General features: G+C 37.3%; 1 protein-coding gene across 1 annotated transcript in view; it reads left to right on the top strand.

Annotated features, from left to right (window-relative positions):
* The window catches only part of LOC145993816 (uncharacterized), a 387953-nt gene that overhangs the window by 115410 nt on the left and 245291 nt on the right, over nucleotides 1-27252 (top strand). Inside the window, exons 9-12 of the mRNA XM_083129646.1 lie at nucleotides 3404-4239; nucleotides 6390-6518; nucleotides 14507-14671; nucleotides 16527-16622. Of these exons, the coding sequence (XP_082985772.1) occupies nucleotides 3404-4239; nucleotides 6390-6518; nucleotides 14507-14671; nucleotides 16527-16622 (1226 nt within the window). The remainder of the gene's footprint in view (nucleotides 1-3403; nucleotides 4240-6389; nucleotides 6519-14506; nucleotides 14672-16526; nucleotides 16623-27252) is intronic.

Below are 27252 nucleotides of genomic sequence, written 5' to 3' on the forward strand. Positions count from 1 at the left end.
GTGTGACAAGTTGAAGGCAAACACTGGTCGGCTTCCAACACTACTACAAAGAGTTAGAGTTACATTTCTGTGCTGCATGCCATCACTTTTGCTCGCTCAAACTCATTCGAGTTTTCCATGCTCGAGCGTACCGCACTCGTAATGGAATGATTGACAGTGTCCCGTATTTCAGAGCCCAATAAGCAGCACTGTTAACCTAAAACCCATACATGGAAGGAAACCACTCTATGCAATTACAATTCTAAATAATAATTCCAAATACCGGTATTATTATGTAAAACTGAAATACAACACGTATGAAAGTATTCAATATCTACAGACCAAAACCTAAAATGGATATACATGCTGACAGACCTGCCTAAGCAATTACAAATATCGTATCACAATGCAACAAGTATGTGTACATCATTATCACAATGCAGCAAGTATGTGTACATCATTGTTCACGTACTGAAAAGGATAATCATATTCTGCGAAATAATAAAATGCAGTTATAACATTCAATCGAACATCATTTTGTGACAATGATCGTAGAACCATAAAATGTCAGCCTAGGTAGTTTCAACCCATACTCATCTATTTCATTTTCACATATCTCGGTAAGATATATAAAATTGCATTTTAACATGTAGATGATGACTGTGTTCACTTATTTTTCAATTTCACTTCGTCTTTTACTTCATGATCCATATCTGAGAGCCTACCACCATACCGAAATGACGGAAATATGTGCACTAATAGGGTTTGAGAGTTCGAGTTTATTCCTCTTGTTCAAGTGTTTTTCTCTCGAGCGGAAGATCTATCAATTCTGTATGCCATCTAGCGCTGCCCGTGCGAACTAATTTCTGCTCGAGCGAAAAACGCTCATTGCAGTACTCTACTGTGTAACATTTCAAAGGAATTACTTTCATTGATGTTATGCGACACACACGTATATCAATGCACTTATATGTCTGTGTAGCGGTTCATTTAATTTTAAAATACTTTGAACATGATTATGCAGATTTGTAAGCCGGTTTCAAATAATAAGCTTGGTAGCAACAGTTTCATTTCTTTTCAGCCACACCTATATAACCAATGGATTTTGTCTTAGGGAAGAAAGTACATGTGTATTGCGAAATTTACTTTCCAAAATACAGGGCACAAAAATTATAACTTTATGTCCATAAAAATAACAAAATGACAGGATACTGCACTAAATTATTGTCTATTTATGGACATATCAATATGTAATATTATTGGGACGCTCACATTTTGCTCTGAACTAAAATTTGTTATTTTTTATAAACAACAATTTTCTGTTCTTTGTTGACTCCAAGTTTCAGTACAACTCACGTGCATCTTATGCAGGAATTACAACTGGAATAAACTCTGAAATATTTAACAGATTACAAACAATTATCTTTAAGACAACAACGGAACTTCTTATGTACAGTTAGAAGAAAAACCAGTGTCACCTAATCTATTTTGCACTTAATCTTTCACAATCCTTGATGGAAGTGAGGAACAGAGATAGGTAGGTAGAGTAGAAAAATATAAAATAAAAAAAATTAAAAAAAGAGAATGATGTTCATGTAATGCGCACAAAAAATTAAACCCATCAATGTACCTGTCAGGTTTTTCTATGCTAAATGCTGGCAAGAAACATTTTATTTGTTGTAGAAAGTAATTTTGTGCTTGAAGCATTCTTTAAATGGATTCCATTTGAAAAAAGATGCATGTGTATGGTGTCGAAATGTTAAAAGAAAAAAAAACAAGAAACATAACCTGATCTATTAGTTTATTGTTTGGAAAATGACTACTGTGATAATACCTGCAATTGTAAGAAAATTATGCATATATACAGGTTGGCTTAAAGTTTGGAGGCTTTTAAAGAAAACTCAACAGTATAAAACTGCTCTTTAAATATATAAATCTAAATCACTAACTGTTCAAGAAGTTATTACTAATTTGACTAATAATAATAACAACAACAAAAAATAAAAATGGTGATGATGACCCTCCATACCCCCATGAAAAACTTGAAAAGTTTGTTGGAAAGATTGTTATTCATATGAACGTTTCTTGTTTTTAGCACGTCGATATGCGTTATTATCGAATAATTGGGTATTTTATGTGGTATGAATTATGGCATCATGTGCACGAGAAATGCCTACATTGTTAGGTTAGACCTGTTAAGTTTTGTTCTGTTAGTATAAATATCGTTGATTATCATTCATATGAACGTTGTAAGCGAATATTTTATGATGTATGATTTATGATGTCATTTAGACGAAGAATGTCTGCGTTGTTAGGTTAGGCCAGTTAGGTTTGGTTCTCTTAGCATAAATATCGTTGAAGTGAACGTCGTGAGTGGAAAGTGTGCTACCATACATGTTGTCACGTTATTCTACTATATTTCAAATCTACAATTTCTTCAATAGAGAGCCTGCGTGTACATTCGTGAGTTGCCAAGAAATGTGTGAAGTGTAGCAGACGTTATTTTTTTAAAAATTACACTTTTTTTCATGGTGATAGTAATTACACATTATTATTCGATATCTGAAGAATTGGACGTGCCGTGGTCACATTTGGAGAATAAATATCTCGCTTATTTGTGGTTTCCGCATGTTAAAATCTCTTCAGGCACCTTAAAACATCGAAATGTGCAGATTGGAAAGAAAAAAGTTAGAATTTTCAAGAGGGGACAATAAGTGTTCAAAGTTGCTTCCTTGTGCCTCAATACATTTGAGAAGTCGTTTTAGAAAATTATTACTCTTTGACAGTAATTTTGTCCTATGCACGTCACAAAGCTATTTTGAATACATCCACCGATTTGTATGGAACACAAGAAATGGTCTCCTCCAAAATTGATCACACAGAGTAACAGCTGAATGTGCTGGAGTTCAGTCTTACTGAAGTGTGAATCAATCTTTGCTGAAGTGCTCTGCTGCCCATACTTCCAAAATATCACTGGGAATGATTTGGATAGATATCAGAGTTAATTTTGACATTCTGATTGATGAGCATCAAGGGAATTTTTTCCATCACATAAATGTTATTCCAAACCATCACCAACGTTTGAAAATAATGGCAAGCGGCAACATTGCAGCAGTGGAATTCTTCTGTCCCTTCTTCAGTAATTTATGGTTGTGCACATGCTCACGGCGAAAAAATCTTCTCATAAGTAAATAACTTTTGTAGACCATCACCATCTACCAAGCGAATGACGTGCTTTATCCTACCTCTTTTGTTTCATTTCATCTGTGAAGAAGTAAACACAATCATACTTTCTAGTCTAAAATTAAATGAGCAGTTCAAAAAAGAAAGTCTCCGAAATTTTTCTCCACCCTGTATATGTGTGTCTTTGATAATTAAAAATATATATATTGAAAAGCCTGTCAGAAGTTATTTTGTTTTCCAGAACATGACTTAATGTTGGAAATAGAACGGTTAGCAAATAGACCAAGAGCAGAAGAACGTTCAAAATCCTCTAAGCAGAGCAGAGTAGCATCTCCTTCACGATCTCCAAAACAGATGAGATCAACATCTCCCTCACGATCTCCCAAGCTGAAGGGGACAATGTCTCGTTCACAGTCCCCTAAGCAGAAGAGACATATGAGAGCATCACCCCCTCAATTCCCGAAGCAGAAAAGGTACATAGCAGTGTCTCCCGCAAAGCACGAAAAGCCACATGTGTCCATCGCTTCACGGATACGTGGTCGTTCACGATATGAAAAGTCTAAAGTGTCTTCTGAACGATTCAAAAAGCCTCAAGTGGATTCAGGAAGAAGCTTATCTCGTTCTCCTTCACGTGACAAAAAGGCTGTACCGCATTCTCCAGTTCGATACGGAAAGCCACCTGTTTCTCCCCAGCATTCAGGAAGAAGCTTATCTCGTTCTCCTTCACGTGACAAAAGGTCTGTTCCGCATTCTCCAGCTCGATATGGAAAGCCATCTGTTTCTCCCCAGCATTCAGGAAGAAGCTTATCTCGTTCTCCTTCACGTGACAAAAGGTCTGTGCTGCATTCTCCGGCACGATACGGAAAGCCAACAGTGTCTCACCCACAACGAGAAAAGTATTCTTTATTCCCGTCACCTCGGAAAGCTTCTCCATCAAAGTATGGCAAATCTTCACCATCCCCTTCTAGGCATGTACAAATTGTACCTTCATCTAAGCTAATCTCTGCGGTGTCTTCATCCAAGCTGGCTTCTCACCCCTCAAGAGTAGTGCCATTTTTTGAAGCAGCAGAAACCCAGGTAGGCTTAAAGGCACTGTTTTATAGAAGATAATATTGTAAGTTAAGACATTGAACGTTTAGTTAGCAGTATTCTAAAATCAATTAAAAGGTACAACAATCAAATTCAAACAGATATTAAACTTATTTTTCAATTAGTATTTAGTAGAGGTAAATTTCCACATTAACTAAAACTAGTGCCTGATTAAGTGTCTGTAGCACACTAGCCTCCTCCTCCCCCTCCAGATAAACACACACAAAACATTTAACTTCCAAGAAAATTCAACACCCAAACCCCTCCACTTTTTCATCCTGTACATTGAAGGCAGACACCTACCTCTGCATACATTGACTCCAACAATATGCGTTCCACAGAACTTCTTTTGTGACTACTTCTTGTATGTTAATAATATATTTCAATTTGCAGCTTTATGGCTTCCACTGTGGTGTAGTGGTAACGTTCCTGGCTTGATACCAGGGACCACCAACTTATATGCACCTGTGGCGCTCGAGCCCACCCAATAATTTGCTTGTTATTATTATTTTATTTTAGAAATAGTTACCATGCTTAGGCAAACAAAATATTTCATCATTATACATTTAAACAATTCTCACAACTTAATTACTGAGTGTTATCAAAATATTTCATAATAATTTGTTACATCGGCAATATGATACTTTTCATTGCCCTATACCATCCATGGTCACATCATTATTAGGAGATTAATGGAGAATAAAAGATTGTAACCATGATGAGATCGATAGGCAGGCAAAAAGACACTAAACGTGATGAACATAGATATATTTTTCATAATTTTCCCAGATTAGACACTCAAAAGCAGTTATCTCCGAAATAAGTACTTAATGGGCAAACACAACCAGTGTAAAGTTCATGCATTCCTCTCAGAAATGGTGTGAAATGGTTTTTCAATATTACATACATTTTATGGCCAAGAAACAAACAAGGGAATTTCAGGGCAAATTCCCACCCTAATTATGACATATTGCACGAAAGTATAAATCAAATCTTAGAGTTCAGCTTACCCAATGTTTCTCAGAAGATGGCGCTGCTGTTTGATGTCTGCTAGAGACACATAGTGGTTCAAAACCCGCTTAAAACATATCTTCTGAATACCTCCAAAGTAAACTTCATCTCAGCTCCTTATTTGATCTCTTACCTGTATGTATACTTCCACTAGTTCTTTCATCTGCCCCCGTTCCACTCTCCCCCAGATGACAGATAGGAGGGAGATTTACAAGGTATGATGGGTACCTAGAAAGTAAGATCAAATACCTGTAGTGGAAACAGTGGTGAAACAAACCATAGAGAGTCTGATTTACCCTGAGACTCAAATTTGAGTCTGTATTTCTTGCCAAGTTTCTGCAACAATCCTCTTCTTTTGCTAAATTTTAGTAGCGGGTGGTCAAAAATAAAGTTTCCCTTCTCGGAGCTCTCTGCAGCTCGTTTTAAGCATCGGATTGTGGTGAAACTTGGTATAGAGACCATGGAAAACATGGGAAACAAATGCTGATGGAAAAAAAATGGTTCAAATTTTCACCACCAGGTGGAAATGTAGTGCTGATAATTAAAGTTGCCCTAATCAGAGTCCTCTAGAGCCTGATTGAAGCAATGGAACGCGATGAAACTTGGTATAGAGGTTACATAGACCATAATGAAGCAAATGCTGATGAAAAGAAAATAGTTCAAATTTTCACCACCAGATGGAAATTGTTGCTGAAATAAGAACCAAATGTCAGACATGCAAACTTTATTTTTAATTTGTCAGTACTGCAGTGTTCAATATGTGCGCCGTCAACATGAATGAGAATAAGACAGCATGAACAATGATCAAACGAAGCGTTATCCTGGATGTACTTCACTGCACAGATTTCAGTGTCACATTTCCACCTGGTGGTGGAAAATTTGAACTATTTTTTTCCCATCAGTATTCGCTTCCTCATGGTCTCCATAGTCTACCAAGTTTCACTGTGATCCAATGCTTTGAGTATGATCTGGAGGGCTCTGAGTAGATATGACCACATGGTATAAGATTTGTAAATATTCTAGAAAAAATAACTTTTTATAGCTATTATGAATGCTGCAGTTGTAATGTAAATAAAAGCTAGTCACAATCTTCTCAAAAGTTATTGTACGTCAGCATATCTTTACAGAAAGTCAGAAAGAAGCAATCAACAGAGAAATTGAAGTTCGGTAAAGGCAAGATACCTCAAACTAAATCATATGTAAATATAGCTACAGTTAAATATGATGTGAAAGTGCCAAAGCCTCAGCCAGGTGGTGTAAGTGTTCGGGTTTTGATACCATTACAGAAATGTAGTAGAAAAAAAAATGCTGGTGTAGATTATGACACAGTTGATAGTATGCAGTACATGTAGTTTTGGCGATGAAGGAATGAATTTACATTAACATGAAGAAAGTAACATTTTGAATCATCCCTGAACATAGGGTGAGAGTGACATTGGCTCCTTAAAGCTCAGAAGCATATCCTTAACTGGCCTGATTGATATCCAAAATGAATCTCTCCCGTCATTTGTCACCAGAAAAGCTTCAAGAATTATTTCAAATTTTGGTCATGTTTACAACCCTGATATAATTGATTAGCAATTTGATGACAGTAGCCTTTGCACTTATATAGCTCTCTTCAATTAATTGATTTGGTTTATTTTACTTTGGCTAATCGTGAAGATGAGAATGAGGGATGATATGATGTAAATGATGAAGGGGCACTCACAAAGAATACCCATCCCCAAGCTGGGATTCGAACCTGGGACCCCTGGTGTTATAATTTGCTATGCTAACCACTGCCACAGAGGCTGGCTATAGCTCCTTTCAAGCATACAACTGCAATTGTTGCTTGGCAAAAGTTAAAAGTATATTGACAATTAAGTGACTATGGTCACAGTTCTGATGCTATAGCATATGTCATGTGTCTGGTAATATGTAATCAGAATCTAATTATAGTTGTCAACCAATGTGAATCGGCTTCTAAATTCAAACTCTTAGGAGTAATAATAAGGCCGTGGTAGCTCAGTCATTAGGGCATCTGACTACCATGTGAGAAAGTGTGGGGCCCTAACTCCACACCCCCTTTACACCTTCATGGCGTGGTGCAAAGCACAAGGGAGTAGTTTCCTTTACTTTTAGGAGTAATAACATCAAATAAAAATGGTATTAGAAAGGAAATTAAAAGCATTTTCTTTAGGTAATGTTATGTTCTTTTCCTAACCATACAAAATCTAAAGGTTAAATTACAGTATCCCCCCCCCCCCCCCCGAGTTACATAAGTAATGCATTCCGTAAACCTTTACGTAAGTTGAATTTGTAAATTGCTTAAGTGTAACTTCGTAAGAAACTGCAATATTTATTATTATTATATGTATGTATATTATTTACACAGTATTATTTTATAAATGAAACATCATACAGCAGTATTTACTTGGATATAAACTATAAAAGGATGAAAAATATATAAAAGAATTATGTCATTGCATACTGCAATGGATGTCAAAGATGCATAACCTGCAAACATGTTCATGTGCGCTAGTTGTTGTAATTTTCGAGATTTATTACGATACTGTGAATACTGTATGTATATACAATATAAAATAAATAATTTTGTCTATATTTTCATATGGATGTGAAGCATGGTTCCTTACGCTGTAAGGGAAACTGAATTTAAGAGTTTTTGAAAATAAAATCTTAAGAAAGATATTTAAGACTTAAAAGAAAGGGAATGGTGGAAATTGGAGACAGTTGCATAATACTGAACAGCATATATTCAGACCCTAAATCACAGACTTCATTGGTTAAAACTTGTGCCATGCATGAGAGAGGATAGATCTGTAGGAATGTTCCAATGAAGATGGAATGACAATATTAAGATGGACCTGAAAGAAATTGGTGGGCATGGTCAGGAGTGGATTGATCTTGCCTAGGACAGGGAAAAATAGAAGACTGTGCTACATAGAAATTTCAGCAAAAAATGCAAACACAACCAGGACTCGAACCTGGATCTCTGGCATACTGTGTCAGAGCTACCGAGCAACTGAGCTACCGAGCCAGCCCTGGTTTCATCTGATTTTTCACTCTTGCTGCTCCACTGCTGGAAAATTTCTCAACTGAAATCACCCACCCTGGTAACTCCTATATGGCAGTCAGAGTCCCTATCAAATGGACCAGCTGGAACTTCAAAACCACAATATACAGGGTTTGTCCGGGAAGTAATAGGACTGGCCATCGCACGGCGCTCCAGTCGTCAACATCATGTCCGCTACGAGTGGGATTGGTGGTGGTGGTTGGGGGGTCCTTAGCTAACCAACGCTACCTGGATCAGTTGCTTCCGAGCTCTGGTAGAGTAAGGTTAGCTTATTGCGCGAACCATGTTTAAAAACGACGTTGAGATTTTTGGAAGCTCAAAATGCAACGTTCGCTTGAGCAACGATACGCCATTAAATTTTGCTTCAAGCTTGGAAAAACCACTGCATAGACGTTCACCATGATTAAGGAGGCCTACCAGGACCAAGCCCTGTCAAGAGCCCAGGTTTTCCATTGGCATGGAGATTTCAAGAACGGACGGGAAAACGTGGAGGACGACAAACGCTCTGGGTGCCCTTCGACGAGTCATGTGGACTCAAATGTCATCAAACTGAAGGAACTCTTGGACCAAGACCGTCGTTTGAGTGTGAGAATGATAGCCGAAGAACTGAATCTACCCAAAACAGTGGTGCACTAAATTGTGAGTGAAAATTTGAACATGCGCAAGATTTGTGCGAAGTTGGTGCCAAAAGTGCTGGTTGACGGACAAAAAGGAAACTCCATCACAACCGTGTTCGTTGTGATGTCATTACTGGCTAGAATCGGCGTTCCCACATTGTCGCAGCCAACGTACAGTCCCGACATGAGCTCAGCGGACTTTTTTCTATTCCCCAAGCTCAAAAGAAGCTTGAATGGTCGCCGTTTTGATGATGTTTTGGCCATCCAAACAACGACGACGGGTGTTCTGAGGGGGGTTGTTGGATGCTGACTTCCAGGAGGCATACGCTGCATGGAAATCATGCTGGCAGCGGTGTGTCGATAGCCAAGGAGAGTACTTTGAAGAATTTTAACAAGTTGTACCAATTGGATCAATAAATTTTATTTCCTGGACACAGTCTCATTACTTTCCAGACAAACCCTGTATCTAGTAAATGTACAACTTGGAACTAATATATTCACTTTTGAAAAGTTGTGAGTATCAACACACTGTAGCCATGCATTCTAAGGTGCAAGCTTCAGCCTCTGGCTACAAGACACATGCAGGTTCGAGTCTTCTGGGGGAAGCCTAAGAACTTTTCCTGAGATTTCGGCCTATGTATGGGACCGGTGGCCATCCACCATCGTGAGGAAATTGGGTAGTTATGAATGAGTAGCATAACCCGGTCACGGAAACCTACAGCAATGACTGGGGGTTCATCATGCTGATCACATGTCAGCCCGTAACTTGTTGAATGATCTCCCACCTCGGCAGGTGGGAGTGAGGCAGACAGTCGGTAGGTAGGCCCTGCCCCTCACAGGCTGTTGCACCACGGGTTATTATTATTATCAACGCACTGTAAAATGCCCTACTTTTTAAAATGAATGCATTTTTTGTATGTGAATTTTTTAATCACGTATATCTCATAACTAAAGCCCGGATTTCTATGTAATTACATATTTTTTCCTTTATATGTACAAGCGTGGAATTAAAATATATTGACGAATTACGTCAGTAGAGATGTCACAGTGAAGTTTTATATTACATATTTTTACATATTTTACTAAATGTTACATATTCCTAAGATATGAAATATTTTTTACATAAAACAGTCCTTAAGAGAAAAATCCAATGAACTTTTGGCTTACTAGTTAAAAAAGTATCTTCTCACTTCCCCTCCCCATTTCCAGGTCTAAAAAAATATAGTAACTTAAAAGTGCGATTTGCCTTTGTTGTACGTACATAGTAGTTCGTTGATTCGCCGCATCGTAACAATTACATCAAAATTCGACAGTGTTTCAGTTTCCAGTTTGTAAGATGGAGCGGCAAGCAACACACAGCGAACGAAGAGAACAACACTGGAAGGCTGCAAGTACAACGGTGAGAGGCACTTACCTTTCATCCGTACATTGTTGTGATCGTTTTGATTTTTGCAGCTGGTGGCGACAAATCTTGAATGAAGTATTGTTAACTCAACCGTAGAATTTCGTATATATATTTCGTCGCCTTTTCATTTTAACCATTGGAGTTTTAAGAAGAGCTTGCCTCAGTATTTAAACAGTGTTTTAGCTGTAGAAAGCTGGAATGGCTCCGCCTACCTCCTCGTTATCTCAAAAGTTGCGATCTTGGATAGCAGTCGATGATGCATTTACTACGGATGGTAAAGTTATTTTTTGTCGAGTGTGCGATAAAAAAGTTGGGTGCACTATGAAGTCTCAATTAGATCAACATGTTCGCACTTCACTTCATGTGAAAAACAAACAACTACGGAGTGAAAAGAAGCAAGTTTTACTAGCCCAGATGCAAGAGGATTCTTCATTCAGTGTGTTTTACAAGGAAATGTGCAAAGCAATGATTGCAGCAAACATCCCTTGGTATAAAATTCAAGTACCGAAGTTCCGGGATTTTCTTGAAAAAGATTGTGGCCGTAAACTTCCTGACGAGTCAACCCTTCGAAAGCGATATCTTCCACATTCCTACAAAGAAACTTTAGAATCAATTAGGGCAGAAGTAGGCAGTTCCTATGTGTGGATTTCCATCGACGAAACAACTGATGCTTTGGGACGGTATGTAAGTAATTTCATTGTTGGAACGCTAATTGCTGATTCTCCATCTACACCACATCTCATTGCATGCAAAGTTCTAGAGCGTACTAATCATTCCACCATAGCACGATTTGTGAATGACAGTCTTAAATTGTTGTATCTGGATGGCATACAAGAAGAGAGAGTTCTTCTCATGTTCACAGACAGTGCGTCATACATGTTAAAAGCTGCTACGGCACTTAAAGTGTTTTATCCTAACTTGATCTACTTTACTTGCTTGGCACATGCTCTCCAACGCATTGCTGAGGAGGTGAGAGGCAATTTCCCGGAAGTCAACCAACTTATTTCTTCCACGAAAAAGGTGTTTCTGAAGGCACCACAACGTGTGCAAGTTTACAAGGAACAATTGCCAGGTGTACCACTTCCTCCGGAACCTATTCTTACTAGATGGGGGCACTTGGATCCGGGCAAGTAAGTTTTACAACGAACATTTTGAAGAAGTGAAATCTGTGCTTGACTCATTTTCGGCGGACTCAGCTGTATCGGTACGCACTGCTCAAAATCTCTTCAAGGACACCAAACTTGCTTGCGATATGGCATACATAAACAGCAATTTTGGTTGGATTGATACAAGCATAAAAAAACTTGAAACTGTTGGGCTTCCTCTCCTGGAAGCCATGGATATATATGAGGATGCAAGAAAGAAACTGTCTGCTGTTGGAGGAGATGTGGGAGAGAAAGGTCGAAGAAAATTTGACGCAGTGACTGAAAGAAACCCAGGTTACGTCAGCTTATTTACAGTGAGCCGCATTCTCAATGGTGAAACAGTTAACCCTCCCAATGATATTTCTCCCGACCACATTCACCTCCTGAAGTACGCTCCGGTTACTTCTTGTGACGTGGAGAGAAGTTTCTCTGCGTACAAGAACATATTATCTGATCGGCGACAAACATTTACTTCTGAACATTTGGAAATGTACCTGGTAACATATTGTAAGTTAAATAATTAAATACAGTGCCTGCCCCAAGATCAAAGGTAACCTGAATTTTTGTAAGTGCTTTTTGAGTGAAAAATTTGGGCAACGAAAATTTACTACTGAACATTTTGAATGGTACCTGGTGACATTGTATATTAAATATTGAATATATTCAAATTGTGGTTAATATTTTTGCTCTATAAGAACATAAAAAATACTTAATGTAAAATTGTAATATTGTAACTTCAATTTTTGTAAGTCTTTTTGAAATAAACATATCCCTTTGTGAGGAAAAAATGTAACAAAAATAGGAAGTAACGTTTGGAATAAATATTTATAGTACATATTTCATTATGAATTTACATATTTTTTTACATATTTCAGACATTTTTATTACATATTTATGTACATATTTTAGGGGTTGATATTACATAAAAATCCGGGCTTTACTCATAACATATGCTTCTAAGTAAAAAGCACCTCTGTAATTAAGTTATGTGCTTGGATGAACTCCATTCTCTTTTCCATTGCATGTCCTTTTCCAGGATGATGACCATTGGAGAAGACTGCATTTCAGAGAGAGGTAGCGGAAGCTAGAAGTCACATACCCACCCCCTGAATTTTACATGTAGTTACAACTATATTCATTTTACCGAAATAAACAATTTGTCTGCTCTCAGCACTTTTTACAAATCTTTCGTTTTCCCTAAAATTGAATACTGTTCTCCAGTTTGGTCTGGCATGCCCTTTAAATTTCTAAATTCTAAATTTCTTCCTGGCCATTGTTCGTCACCACATTCCATCCACTCAACACTTGCAAAAGCCCTTTCTTCTGAAAATGTTAAATGTACCAATTCCTCACGAGAGACATAAACTGGCAGACCATGTATTCCTTCATAAAATAGTTAATGGTACCATCAGGAATGACCAGCTTCTCGCACAACAAGAAGCACTCAACTTTTTCCTTCTCAGATGCCAAGGTTATGATGCCTCATCCAGCGTTGCCTGTTCTACAGGCTACCCAGCCAATACAATAATGTAACATGCCAAATAGACATTTTTGACAATCACGCATGTTTTAAAAGACTGTTATACAGAAATATGTAAGGCTCTTTATCGCATGTAATTTTTGTTTATGTTGTTATTTTTTATTGTTCTTTTTCTGCTGTTTACATTCCAATGTAGAATTGCTAAATCTTTATTTGGAATTCTTTGTTAAATAAATAAATAAACTTTTGTATAATATTTGCTACCATTCATGGGAATAGACACCTTGGTGGTGAGTACATGGGGTGCTTGATTCTCCAGCTGACTCCTGAATCCCCCACCACCACATGCTACCCATTGGTATGTGGAATGTTCGCCACAGATGAGAATTCAGGCCCTAAAAACAGAAGTTATATCTTCATAGTGTTTAATGCTGTTTTTGATTTGATATTTTTAAAGTAGGAACATGTTTCTAATCTTTTATCCAAAGTTTTTTTAAACTCTGCTTAGTCATTCAGGATCATGCCCAGGAATATTTCTTAAAATGGGATATGCTTTCCTTTTTAAACACCAGTTCCTTATTTCGTGTTATTTTTCTGCATTAAACATTCTTCTACTTCTTTTTTTTATTATTATTATTATTATTTAATGATAGCCTGGTCAAAATGGGCAAGTTTCAACCCTCACTTGGACTGGCATTATAAGAATAGTCAAATTATTAGAAAATAACTTAAAGGTGGTATTTTGTATCGTAGCTCAGAGCATAGACCTCAAGTTTAATTTCTTTAAAGTACCTCAATTGCTGTGGTAATGTTATAATTTTGGCATGCACCCAAGATAGTAGGCATTTTCTGGCATTATTTTGAATTAAATGCATTAATATAGTATTGCCTGTATCAGGCCATCATGTTGTGGCTGCAATAGTAGTTACTAGTAGTATACTGATCAGCAAGTCCACATATTTATGGTAAATAAAAGACCAAGATTTTGGTACAAAAATTGGGCAAATTTTAGGATCAAAATCAGGAAATGACATTTTGTGGTACAGTGGTGAATATCATCCTAAATTTGATTCTAACAACTGCACTTATACAAAATAAACATTTCCCTTCTAATAGCACATTTTGTATAGTTATTGGAGGATTATTTTTATTCCTGTGTAAAGGAGTCTATTTTTGCTTCTCAAATATTTACAGCAGATTTTATTGATTTTCCGAGAATTGCATATCTTGCAGGATAATTTAGACTTCAGAAGTGTAGTGTCTTTAAATAAACTCTAAATGTCATGTTTAGGAGTTTAATTCATATTTTGTAGTTCATTTCGTGGCAAAATATGGCATGAAAATGCACCTCACACATTTCAGAAACTTTAAAAATGAGCATTTAAGCATGTTATTTCACATTTCGTGTTTCCAACAAAAATTAAATATGCATGTCACTACTGATCATGTTTGTTTCTTGTTTGTATCATCAGATTCATTTTGCATCATATCCCCTTTTCAAATTATATAATCTTTTCTTTTCAGAGTTCTGGAGGTGTGATTGAGTTACGCCGGAAGTTGAATGAAAAGGAACAGGAATTGATCGAAATTCAACAAGTCAATAGGAGCTTACTCAATGAGAGGGATAATCTCCAATGTCGCCTTGAGAGTGTTCTAGCGAAGGACCCTGCTGGCATGGGATCTCTGCAGGTATGATTTTTCTTTTAAATTTTGAAATTTTAGAGGAATGAAGAAATCCAATACAAAGTGGGAAACATTCATGAGGATAATTGAATGGTCAATTCACCTTCTTAATAATTCTATGTAATAAGTACTTGCTCTGAGTTTTGTCTTTGTAAACTAGAAAGTCCTTGCTTACAAATTTACAAAACTATTGTACACTCCTGTTCACACAAGTGGCACACTTTATGGGGTTGAACAGTTGAACAATGCACCACTATATCTGCCTTTTCATAAAAATAATAACAAAATGGCAGAATGCTTTCAATTTAGTAAATTTACAGATGCAGGGGAACCACGATTTTTACGTTTTTCAGGGAACCAAACTGAAAAACTTAAAATGCGGGAAAATGTAAAATTAGAGAAAATTTTATAACATTTTGCTATGTTGAGACTATCAAGATTGAATGTATGAGTGAAAATGTAAAACCTAGAAACGTGAAATCGGAGATCCACTATATTATCAGATTGGTAAAATTATCTCCAATTATAATGATAAAATGATATGCCTGTATCAGTCAATACTGATAAAATATTGACCAATCTGTCCTACCCATAAGATAAATGTTCTTTTTATTTTAGGGAATTTACACCATTTGACTGTAAACTGCAAAATCATGTTTTAAAAGCTTTTAATTTTTATTTGACTTGGATAGTGCATCTACACCATTCACATGTTCACTGGGAAACAAACGCATAACTTAGTTAGCTTTAAAATACCTCATAGAGTAAATGAACTCTATATGGTTAGGAGAAAACATTAAAATTTCAACCAAATGAAACTCTACAACAGTAGTTCTTAACCTTTCATTTTACTGACCCCTTTGTATGTATTCTGTTATGGCAGACCCACCAGGACTTGATTTAATATTTAAAGTCCTCAATTCAAACAGGTTTTCTTAGGTACCAACTGACGTAATGTCAGCATTTACTTTCAACATTTTGATTGCATACATTGCTCTCATCATATGTGCTCAAAACATTGAAGGTAAACGTTGATTTTACCTGGATGCAAATCCAAGAAGACCTCATTGAATCGGGGTCTCCCCGATGGCATCCTTTGTAATCAAGGGGTGTCTGTCGTGTTCGATACCTGGTGGAGGCACATAGCACAGTGGTTCGGATCCAACTTTAAACTGTAGGCCCGATTAGCGTTTGTGTGCATAAAGTGGACTTAAAACAATAATTCAATTCAACCTGTTTGAATCATGTCACCAGGAAATCTACAATTCCTATTTTTGTAAAGGTCATCATGTATTTATTCAAAATAAAGAGGTTTTTTTTTACTATAATTAGCCAATATAACTTACTCAGGAAATGATTTTTATTTATTTATTTACTTCAAGTTTCAGGTACAATACTGAATGACTATTTTATACTAAAACTGTAATTAACAACAACAAATACAAGGTGGATCAGAAAGACATTTTAAAAGTTATGTGTATGTTCTTAACGATTGTTGGAAACTGTGTTTTGTTAGGAAAATGTCAACATTTGGTGGCAGATTGAGCAGGAAAGTCTAAGAAAGAGAGACTATTGTAGAACAAAGAGCCTTGTAGTGGGATTGTGAAAGGGCTTTATGTTGTTGGCACTTGGAAATTAAATTGATTGATTAAAAATTTGGTTTTAAGCTTACCATTGATGATTTTATGCCAAAATTTTACGTACAAGTATGCTGCTCTGAAAAGAAGGCATGGTTACCCCTGGCAGTTCATGGATCACAGATTAAGAATCACTGCTGTAGAACATATCAATACAGATTTATTAACACATACACACTTTTAATTCTTGATTGCACATTAATTTTGTGCATTTGTTTTATCAGACAGTTGTAAGACGTGTTCAAGGTGAAAGGGATCAAGCTATAGCTGACATCCGTAGGATAGAAGAACAACTGAAAGCCACTCGTGGGCGTTTAAAGGTAAGTTGCTCACAATTGTGTAAATTTCTCCTTTAGCAGTTCACAGGGTGTGCATTCGTAGCACATTGATGCAGAGATTGATTGATAGAATTGGGTCATTTTATTTTGTTTTTCTGCCACTTTTGGCTAATTGCGAGAATGTGCATGAATGGTGAATGATATGATGAAATTGTACATACCTAGATTTGAACCAGAGACCCCTGCTAAGCACTCCACCATGGAGGTCAGTCATGATGTAGAGAGAAAGCAGTTATATCCTCATAGGTAGGATCAGTAGGTATCCGAAATTAAAATAGAAAAAGAGCAGTTACAAATGTAAGATTCCTAACCATAAAATTGGTTGCTAAAATTACATGCCTTTATATTATTGGCTGCATCTTGGTGATCATATGTTGAATGCTTGTTTCTGTGTTTTGTTAGAGAGTAATTTCATTTAGAGAGAGGGTGAATTAACAATCAGTATGTGCAACTACGTGGATCAGTCAAAAAGTTAGTTCCACTAGCATTAAAGAAATAGCGTATGCAATATGGAGGACAGTTATTGTATTTACATGAAAGTACATTACCAACACTACATTTCTACATAATTCCAAACTCTTTTCAAGCATTTGTCATAGCATGACATGAGTTTTTCTATTACTTGTTCGAAGAATTCCCGTCTACCTTTCGATAAGCATTCTTGCGCCGCAGATTTAACTTCCTCATCAGAATGATAAACCCCGCTTTGCAAGTTCTTCTGTCATAGGCCTAAAGACATGAAAATCGCAGGGTGCGAGATCTGGACTATAAATAGTTAATTAACATGTTTAACATTGTTGCAGTTGACAGCCTTCTTGCTGGTAGTCGTTCTCAATATTCGTACACCCATTCTCGAACAACGCACACCATCATGCAATCATCTGAGACGAAATTGCTTTATCACCATACACTTCAGTCAATTGGTGATGAATTTTAGTGGGGTTGCACCTTATTGCCCACAGAAAGCGAGTCACTGAGCGCATGTCCAGTTTGGACGGCACTTCCAACCAACGTGACATTTTCACCACTGATAACATCCGATCCCTAACATCCATGGCATAACAGTTACTCACTCCACCTCTTCAAGGGAACTGTGAGCAGCATTTCCAGCCACGTTCAACATAATGTCTCTTTCCAACTAAATGTTATGGGCAAGTGCAACTAATTTTTTGAAGTACCCTCGTAACAAGAGTTTCAAAGAGCATCATAATCTTGAAGTAAGCCTTGAAACTTTCCTGGAGACAAATTATGAACAGATTCTCTCAAGATATCGACCTTTCCAGAACAATATACCGATTGAATCTGTTTAGCACAGTAGAGAGGCAGCACTTCGTTCCTACGTGTCAGCAAAAATTTGATGCGACTGGTGTTATGTTACATCCGGTCGTAGCGGGCCACGAGCGGTTTTATTGTTGAGTCAGCAGAACGTGTCTGATCACGTTGAAGACATCGGAAGCGGTGGGGGGAGGGGGTCAATGGATTTGTCACGTTGTTTCTTGATGTATGCTAACCTAACACGTGCATATGTTTGTGTGTGTGTGTGTGTGTGGAGGAAATGCGCGCGCAACCATTGCGTATGATGGAAAGACATGAAGAAATGATTTAAAGATGGCGCCGAAGGTGCTGTACCCCCCGAAAGCTTAGCGGCTAAGGTTATTGCTCTGTAAAACAAGAGGCGTCGAGGGTTCGATTCCTGGTAGAGTCAATATTGATTGATTGATAGATTGAGTTAGTTTTTTTTAAGTCCGTTTTATGCACGGCAAAACTAATCGATTGGAGCTACAGTTGAAAAGTGGTGATTCGGACCACTATGTGCCTCCACCGAGTATCGAACCTGGGACCCTTTGATTACAAGGCGATGATGTCAATATTGAATGGTCTTGATTAGCCTGTGTGTAAATAAAGGCAACAAAATGGTTGAGTTCGAAAATCGAGTTGGGTTAGTGGTTAATGTTGTCACCTGGCAATGAAGAGGTCGCGGGTTCGATTCTCTAGGTAGTTAAATTAGGCCAATTGTTTAGTCCTGCCATTATAGGTCCCCGATTAGTCCATCTGTGCATAAATAGTGTTTGAATAAAATCAATATGGCGGCCTTGGGGTAGTGGTTATTGTTGTCGCCTGGTAATGAAGAGGTCGCGGGTTCGATTTTCTAGGTAGTTAAATGAGGCCAATTGTTTTGTCCCGCCATTATAGGTCCCGATTAGTCCATCTGTGCATAAATAGTATTTCAATAAAATCAAAATGGCGGCCGCGTTTTGTGTTTAGCGGTGGCGGCGGCGGCGACCGGGGCGGGGTGGCGCGGGGCAGCATGGCGCGGGGGGTGTTTTTTATTCCGCGAGATGTTTTAACCAAGTGGTAGAGGGTTCGATTCCCAATGTTGGTGAAAATTGGATATTCAATTGTATTTGTTTAAAAGTTCCAATTAGCTTTTTGTGCACAAAGAGAAAATGAACTAATTGGAAATAGGATGTTTATGCTGTAATGAAAAGGTCCCCGGGTTCGATTCACAATGTCAAATTGGCTAATAATGATGTTGTTTTTTTTTTTTTAAAAAAAAAAGAAGTGTGAATAAATTAGAATCTGTTGTTTTGCCGTGTGGGGCCCCAGTAACGATTATCTTAAATGCATAAAGAGTAGGTAAAATAAGCAAGATGGCCGTCACTATTGTTTTGTGATCAAAGAGGAGTCACAGGTTCGATTCAATCAAAGGAGGCAACATTCTATGTTTCAATTCCATGTAAAAGTCTAAAGTTATGTTTTGATTAACCTCAATGCATAAAGAGGAATTAAACAAAAACAAGCAAAATGGCGACAGATGTGATAAAAGAAAAATTGAATTAGTTTTTTTATAGTGACAAGAAAAAATAGCGAATCACTGTTAGAAATAGAATGAAAATAAAGATACTTGCCTTTGCATGTCCAGCGCTGTGCAGAAAAGCTCTCATGCTTTATCTCCGACAAGTCCACAATACACAATTTTTTTTTATTGTATAGTTAATTATTAATGTTGTTATTAACACAGATTCTTACCAGTGTGAAGAAAAGCACTCATGCTTTATCTCCGACAAGTCCACAATACACACTTTTTCATTATATAGTTAATTATTAATGTTGTTATTAACACCGATTTTTACCAGTGTGAAGAAAAGCACTCATGCTTTATCTTCGACAAGTCCACAATACACATTTTTTCATTATATAGTTAATTATTAATGTTGTTATTAACGATTGTTACCAGTAAAAATATAAACCATGAGGATTTTTAAAGGGGTGATAAATGAAAAAAAAGCCAAGACATATATTTTATCCCTGTTTATTACCAATATTTACAAAATTCAAAAGAGCCGCACACACACACATACATATGTAAAATGTTTATATTGTGTCACCAGTTTATCAGCATGTTATTTAACAAGTTTTTATTCTTCAAGTTTCTTCACTCACCCACATAAGGAATTGTGTCACTATCATATCCATTTTCTGATGCAACCACTGAATTAAAATGTTTCACTATTTTTTCCACAAGCATGTTCTCGCAAAAAAGAAACACTTCTTTGGAAAGTCTTTTTCCGTCGATGTTTTGTATAGACAAAGGCTCAGGTTTTGTACATTCATGTAGATGGGAAAGCACAAACTTCTCCTTATTACATGCATGGACAGGGGAAATATCTGTGCAACCGAAACATTGTTCGCGAAGGTCGAGAATGCAAGATTCCACACAGTTTCCAAAATATGATTTCAGATACGGCGACACTGTTTCACACATAACTTTCGCATGCTCGATGCACACAAATATCTTCATAAAGTTCCGCCACGAACTTTCTGCGATGAACACTATCTCCAGGGAACCGTAAGCTGGTTTTTTCCTTATAATGATCTGACGACGATTGTACAGTGTGGTTATCAGCAATTCATGTTGCTCACTTAGTGGGTAGGAAACACGAGGCTGCTCACCTGGAATAGCGATGTAATTGTCGATTACTGGAAACAATTCCTGAAGAGCGTGCCACTCCTGCAACTGTAGTTCAACACCGGCCGCCCCGCTTCTGTGTAGCCTGACCACAGGTTGGAAATCCAGATGAGAGGAAAGTCCGATTGAGATAACCTTTGTTTTCGAAGCATTCAAATAGTAGACGTGATCAAATAATATCGACTGGCGTATAAGACTAGTTACTTGTTTTTGTTCTTCAGGTAAATGCTGATCGCTCTCTTTCTGAAGAACCCCCTTGAAATTAGTGTACGGTTGAAATCTTTTTTCAGCGGCATCGAAATAGAGGATTCCATGACTAAGAACTGCGAGATACTGCATGTCGCAGCGTGCAGATATACATTTGAAGAAATGCGTGGGTGTGTTTTTGAGATGCATGCACGTGTAGCAAACCAAGCATGTGCTGGACAAAAAAGGTGGAGGGGGGCGGGGCATTACAAAGATCAATGGTGAGAGAAAAATCAGCAGAATATCATAAACGCCATATTGAGGAAATATTGGATAACAAATATTAATTAATTTAATTAAAGCATCAACCGCATTGTCGAACTGAAATTAGGTTTATAGACAGGGGGCAAAATGGAAAATATCGACGATGTTCTAGTATTGGATTGTTTCTGTATTTCCATCGGTATAATCCTCTACCACATTTGAAGCATACTGTTTTATCCTCTTTTTGAATGTAAAATAATCCTGCTTCGGACAGAGCTTCTAGAAATGGGAATTCTTTTGATTGCCAGTTTCTGAAAGAGGACAATCTAGCATTGAAAGATCCCATCTCTGGATATTGCGTCATTGTTCTGTAAAGACACAAAACAAGATAAAGATTATAAGTAAGCTGTTGTAAACTGTAACGCTACAAAATTATTAATATACTATTAGGACTATATGTAACTTGTATAAAATTTCAAACAGTATTTACTGTCAATATTTTCTAGTATACGTACCGAGTATTATAAATTTAATTTACGAGTCAGCAAATAAGTTGTTATAATATTGTCGTTTTTTATCGGTACTGGGAATAAAATTTGAAATTTATGCATGGGTTTACCAGAGGCTCTATGGAATAAATACAGAAAACAGTAATGCCCACAGTACACAGACCCGTAACTTTGTATCTGATGAGTGTTGTACGTATAGAATTTAGAGTTACTTTCCAAAAATCGCAAATGGTTATGCACATGTGGAGGTTTTCCGTAACTATCAAAAAATTCCCCCCGGGAGTTACTGTCTATGTAAATTGCTACCCAGTGCTTCCCGGGGCTATCTTTGGGGTCTGTATTTACAATCAACGCTGCTGGTAGTTCCACATGTACAGGTAATTCATTAGCTGCGAAAACCCCAACATGATGATTGTCAAAGGCTCTATTTGATATTAACCTGTGAAGCAAATTTAAAGTCGACAGCATTGCTGGACACTAAATAGTAATATTGTGCAACTCACCTTGTTATACAATTAATCCAGATGAATATCTCTTTGATTATTAATTTCCACGAGAGCGTCAAATTCAGAGTAGATAACACAAGTCACAGTAGATTCCAAAGCCGATTTGAAGTGGACTTCCAAGCTAACAGCCCCTTGCCGTTGAAGACTGCAGTGGGATATGGCATTTGCAGCTGCGTCTGGTGTTATATCGAAAACAAGTAATGCGTATCCCTGGGGGTATTCCTCACGCGATATATTGTTTCCTTCATCCATATAGTGTATCCCTGTTCCAGAGAATAATGTGTGATATGCTGTTATGTACTTGTTGTTTTCAAAGTCTGGTTGAAGTGGTTTGCCGGGAATTTGGACTCCATCAACATATAAAGTAAAGAAGTTGTAATTGAAATGTTGAAAATTGAATGGGTTTGTAGACAGAGTGCCGTTGAATGCATCGTTGGTAACAAACCCCACAACTAATCGTTTCGGAAGACGTCCAAGTAACACATTGTCAATTGTTTTTGAAACAATATCTTTTGGAATAGTTACAGCTTTAAGTTGTACTCTTGTTAGAGGGTATTTTGCTGTATGTTTTTGCAATATGCGATTGTGACTAAGTTTGATGGATGAACTGACCGATACTTTTCTCACATATAGTGTAGCATCCAGAATTTCCACTTTGCCTTCACTGTCATCTAATTCCATCAAGCAGAAAGTGTTTTTCGAAGGAATCAGTTTTATTCGCATTTCCACTCCATTGATCAAAAATTTCTCTTGATTGAAAATATCTGAATGCAAGTAACCAAAAAGAAAAAGATCTTAACACTGTTTTTGTGGAGTTAGGAAAACAAGAGGACAGAATAAGCTTCACTAGGGAGAATTCGGTGGAAGGTAAAATCAACTACCTGGACCTAAGTATTACCAAAACTGAAAAGGGGATAAAGACAGGGGTGTTTCACAAACCCCTGGCAGGCAGTCTTTATATTAATAAGGCATCGGAACATTCAAGTAGGGTCAAATCGAATGTTTATTTAAACTTTTTCATAAGGGCTGAAAGGTTATGCAATAATGCCGTAGAAAAAGAAAAGGAAATATCGTGGATAATAGAGGTAGGAATGAAGAATGGATTTTCCGAATATGAAATGAACGTGTTAGCTAGGAGAGCAAGGAAGAATATTTCAAAGGGGAACCCCGATTCTGATAGCAGATTAGAAAAGGAGGAAAAAGAGGAGGGAGGGTTGGATAGTAAAGTTAACTATGTTGGGATACCGTACTGTAAAGGGCTCACTGAGAAAATTGAAAAAACAGTGAAAAAGTATGGTGTGAAATGCGGGACGAGAGCACCTAGAAATATTGAAAAGCATTTCACGGATTATAAGAGGGGGGTAAAAATCCGAGATAACCCTGATGAACAAAAAGGGGTGTATAGGATTGAATGCAATTGCGGGATGGAATATATTGGACAAACCGGCCGGAGCATGCGTATTAGATGGGGCGAACATGATAAGAACATCAAAGAAAGGGATCCGAAAACGGGGCTTGCAGAGCATATAATAAACAGTGGGCATAGAATAATAAAAAGAGAGGTTATCAAAAAAAAGTAATAGTAAATTGGATAGGAACGTGTACGAAACGGCATTGATATGCGCGGGACACAGAAATAAACTGAACCGGGACGAGGGCAATTTAGATGACGTATGGATTAGCTTTTTTAAAAAGTGGGACAATTTGAATAATAAAAGGGCCCCGATGGGCTTCCATGTCACATCGGAAGTAAGGAAAGCAGCCGAGGTGGAACAGGAATTTTCCTTGGATTGGTGGCGAGGGGAAGAAAAAGAGAGGGGAGGGATCTCTCGGGGGAGGGGAAGTACCACTCCGCTGCGCGGCGCCATCTGCCCGCTCGCTTCACCTTGACAGGGAGTTTAGGCTCTCAACGGCCACTCCAGTTTACCGTAGCGGTGGTTTTTACATGTTTTATTGTGAGTTTTAAGGGGTTTTTAGCAAAGTGGTTTTAATTCTGTATAGGTCAAGCACTATGAAGTGTTTTTAACCCGAACCTTTCACCCAGTATCCTTACATGACACTTCTCTGACATGGCTTGATATTCCGAGCTGAAAACGACAACCTGAGGAAGGAAGCAGTAAAGCTTCCGAAACGTCGTCCACGTAAGAATACATACTCACTTGCGTAAGTAGACCAATTTGAATACTCTAACGTATTTTTGTTTATAGATAGTGAGTAACACGCACATAACCAATATGTTAAGTAACCAAACATATCAAATGTTTTACTCTGTTTTGTTAGTTGGTTACGTTTTGTAAAGCCTTTGTTGTCTTCCGAAACATTATCAAAAGCGCCTGCTGTATCCTTGTACCACAATGCACTTTGGAGATCAGATGATTTTGCAGATATGTCATAGTTCAGTGCTTTTTCAAAATAAGACCTGTATGGGTGCATGTGAGATGGAAACGAGATGAGTTTGTTATTTAAGTAGATTTGTACTTCGCTGAACATTGCATTGAGAAAATCATTGTGTGTGCTAAATCCATATAATCATCACCATGTCCAGGTATTACAAACTCGGTGGGAGCATTATCTGCCAGAGAACTAACAGGTTTGTATCCGATGGTGTGGTGTTCTAAGATGCTTGTCTGAGTAGGTTTTACCGAGAAAATATCCAATTCACTTTTAAAACACTCACATGATTTCTCCCTAATTAGCGCCATATCTAATCAAAAATATCTGATGTTATTTGAATTTTTTTACGGTTGCGTTTGGTTGTTTTCTTGGTGTTTGTATTGGCACTGAATCTCTTCTTTCTCTGAGCGGTCCTTCCAGTTCGCTCTCCCGAAGCAGAGTGATTCCTTTTGAAATGTTTATGCCCCTGATAACCTGAACCAATCATTTCCTTTAGCTTTGTTTCAGCTTTTCTTTTAAGATTTGATCTGGCATCCGAAATTCTGGATTGTAGTGACTGTTTTAGGGGTGTTTTGTCTACAACATCACCTAACACATTTACCCCTGTTTTTAACATTTCTTTCCCTACAGCTTTTGCTCCTTTCTTGATAAGAGGCAAAGCTGACCGAAAAAGTCCTCCAAGAAAACTTCCAATGCCATGTCCTTTTTGATAGGCAGCACCGTAATATATGTTACCCACACCAGATCCAGCTTGTTGATGGTAGTATTGAAAATATGGGTCATTCATAATCACAGCTTTTCACCACAACATCTAAAATGAAGTTTCAAACACATTAGTCCGAAGGAGAATGGGATGTGTGCACCAGTGCTGTCCCTTAAGTCAATTTCTATTTGTTCGAAATTATGTTTCTGCACTGGGATGTAATGTGGTGAATCGAAAATTTGCACACCATCACTTCCAAAAAGTATGTTCCATAGGATTAATGTTTATAATACATAATAGAGGGGCGATAGCATCCCCCACCATATGTGATTCCACAATATCTGTGTAAATATACATCTGGGAAGGAATCTCTCTCACAACATTTGGAGGCGAGCGTCCAATTTTTTACTTCTGATAGATCATCGGTCGGTTTAAAACCTAATATCCGTGCCAGTTGAGGTGACAATTGTACATTTATGTTTCTCTGCTTGGTAGATATATCAACAGTCACATGTTTGTACGCAGGATGATTTCGGAGACTAAAATTTAATGTTTCAAAATATTTATTGATTTCTGCAACAATACTGTTTATAGATGCGTAATAGCCTTCGGATATTCGAAGTTCGTTCCATTTGACATCATCCATAGATTTATATTGAATATAGTTGTTAAATCTGGTAATGTTTAGTATTGAATAAGGATAATGCACTTCTACCAATGCCATCTCCCATTTGTTGGTGTCCAACTCCACACGGTTCTGAAGCTTTGTGGTGTAATTAGTTAGAGTATTACTTGGGAAATATTTCATGGAACTGTTACTAGGCAAAGTAATGTAGAAAGCATTTGCTTTTCTCATGATGTGTTATAAAGGTTATTTGTACCACTGATCAGAATATCTACAAAAATGTATGCCTCTCTCTCTCTTTTTTTGACTCCAAAAACGATGCGCTAATCCAACTGTCAAATAATCTGGAGTAACCTTTCCAATGAACTAACAACTTTTTACTGGCTCCTTCACCTTTGGTCGCAAGGATTTTATCAATTTCATGCATATCCGGTAAGCTGACCAGTTGCAACTCTTCCGTATAAAATGTTCCATCGATTTTATGTCCTTGTAGATCTTTTAATTCATACACTTGAGGATTTCTTTTCAAAATACGTTCCACCACAAATATTTCTCTTGTCCAATTTTCCATGTAACCTTTGTCAAAGCATTTTTTGGTTTTTGTTATTCTCACTGTATCTCCTATTTTGAATGGCATCTTCAATGACAATAGTGGAGATGAATCAGATTTGAGTTTTTTGTCATACATATTGTGCCATACTTTCAAAACCTTCTCAGGAGTAACATCTGCTGGTGCCATTTTAATACTCGAGTGAATTTTATGATTATAAGCTTTCAAAAGCTTTGGGAGTACATTAACATAGCAGCTGGTTCTTTGCTTAGTAAAATACTTCCACATGCGTTCCTTTAAAGTTCTGTTGAATCTTTCAACAATACTAGCTTTAATATCAGGATTCTTTGTTGTAAAATAAATTACATTTTGTTTTTTGAGATATTCCTGCACAATACTGTTGGTAAACTCACGCCCTTTGTCAGTTTGTAATTTCAAAGGTTTTCTTTTGCTTTGTTTGAAAATTTGCTGGAAAGCCTTTTTTATACATACACCAGTTTTATTTTTTACAGGGACAGCCCAAGCATGCCTACTAAAAATATCGATAACTGTGAGTATATATCTGTACCCTTTGTTGTGATTCCGCAAACTCTGCATGTCATTCAAGTCAGCCTGCCATTGGTCATCAATATTATGCACAAAATAAAAGTTTCTCGGAAATCGACGCTTTACAGGTCTATGCAAAGTGTATGCAGTTTGCTTTGTCAACCAATGTTTGATTGTTGACAATGGTATGGATTTTTTTACAGCTTTCCATAGTGTTGAAGCTGTAGAATAGGAAGCTGGATGAGATGGATTGTACCAGATATTCTCTAATATTTTTTTCGCTCATGGTTTGTATCTTGACCAAACTGGAACAGTACGTTTACGTTTGTGCCCTGGAAATGATGATACAAAAGAAATTG

This window comes from Lepisma saccharinum, chromosome 10, assembly GCF_977018435.1.
Source record: "Lepisma saccharinum chromosome 10, izLepSacc3.1, whole genome shotgun sequence".
NCBI lineage: Eukaryota > Metazoa > Arthropoda > Insecta > Zygentoma > Lepismatidae > Lepisma > Lepisma saccharinum.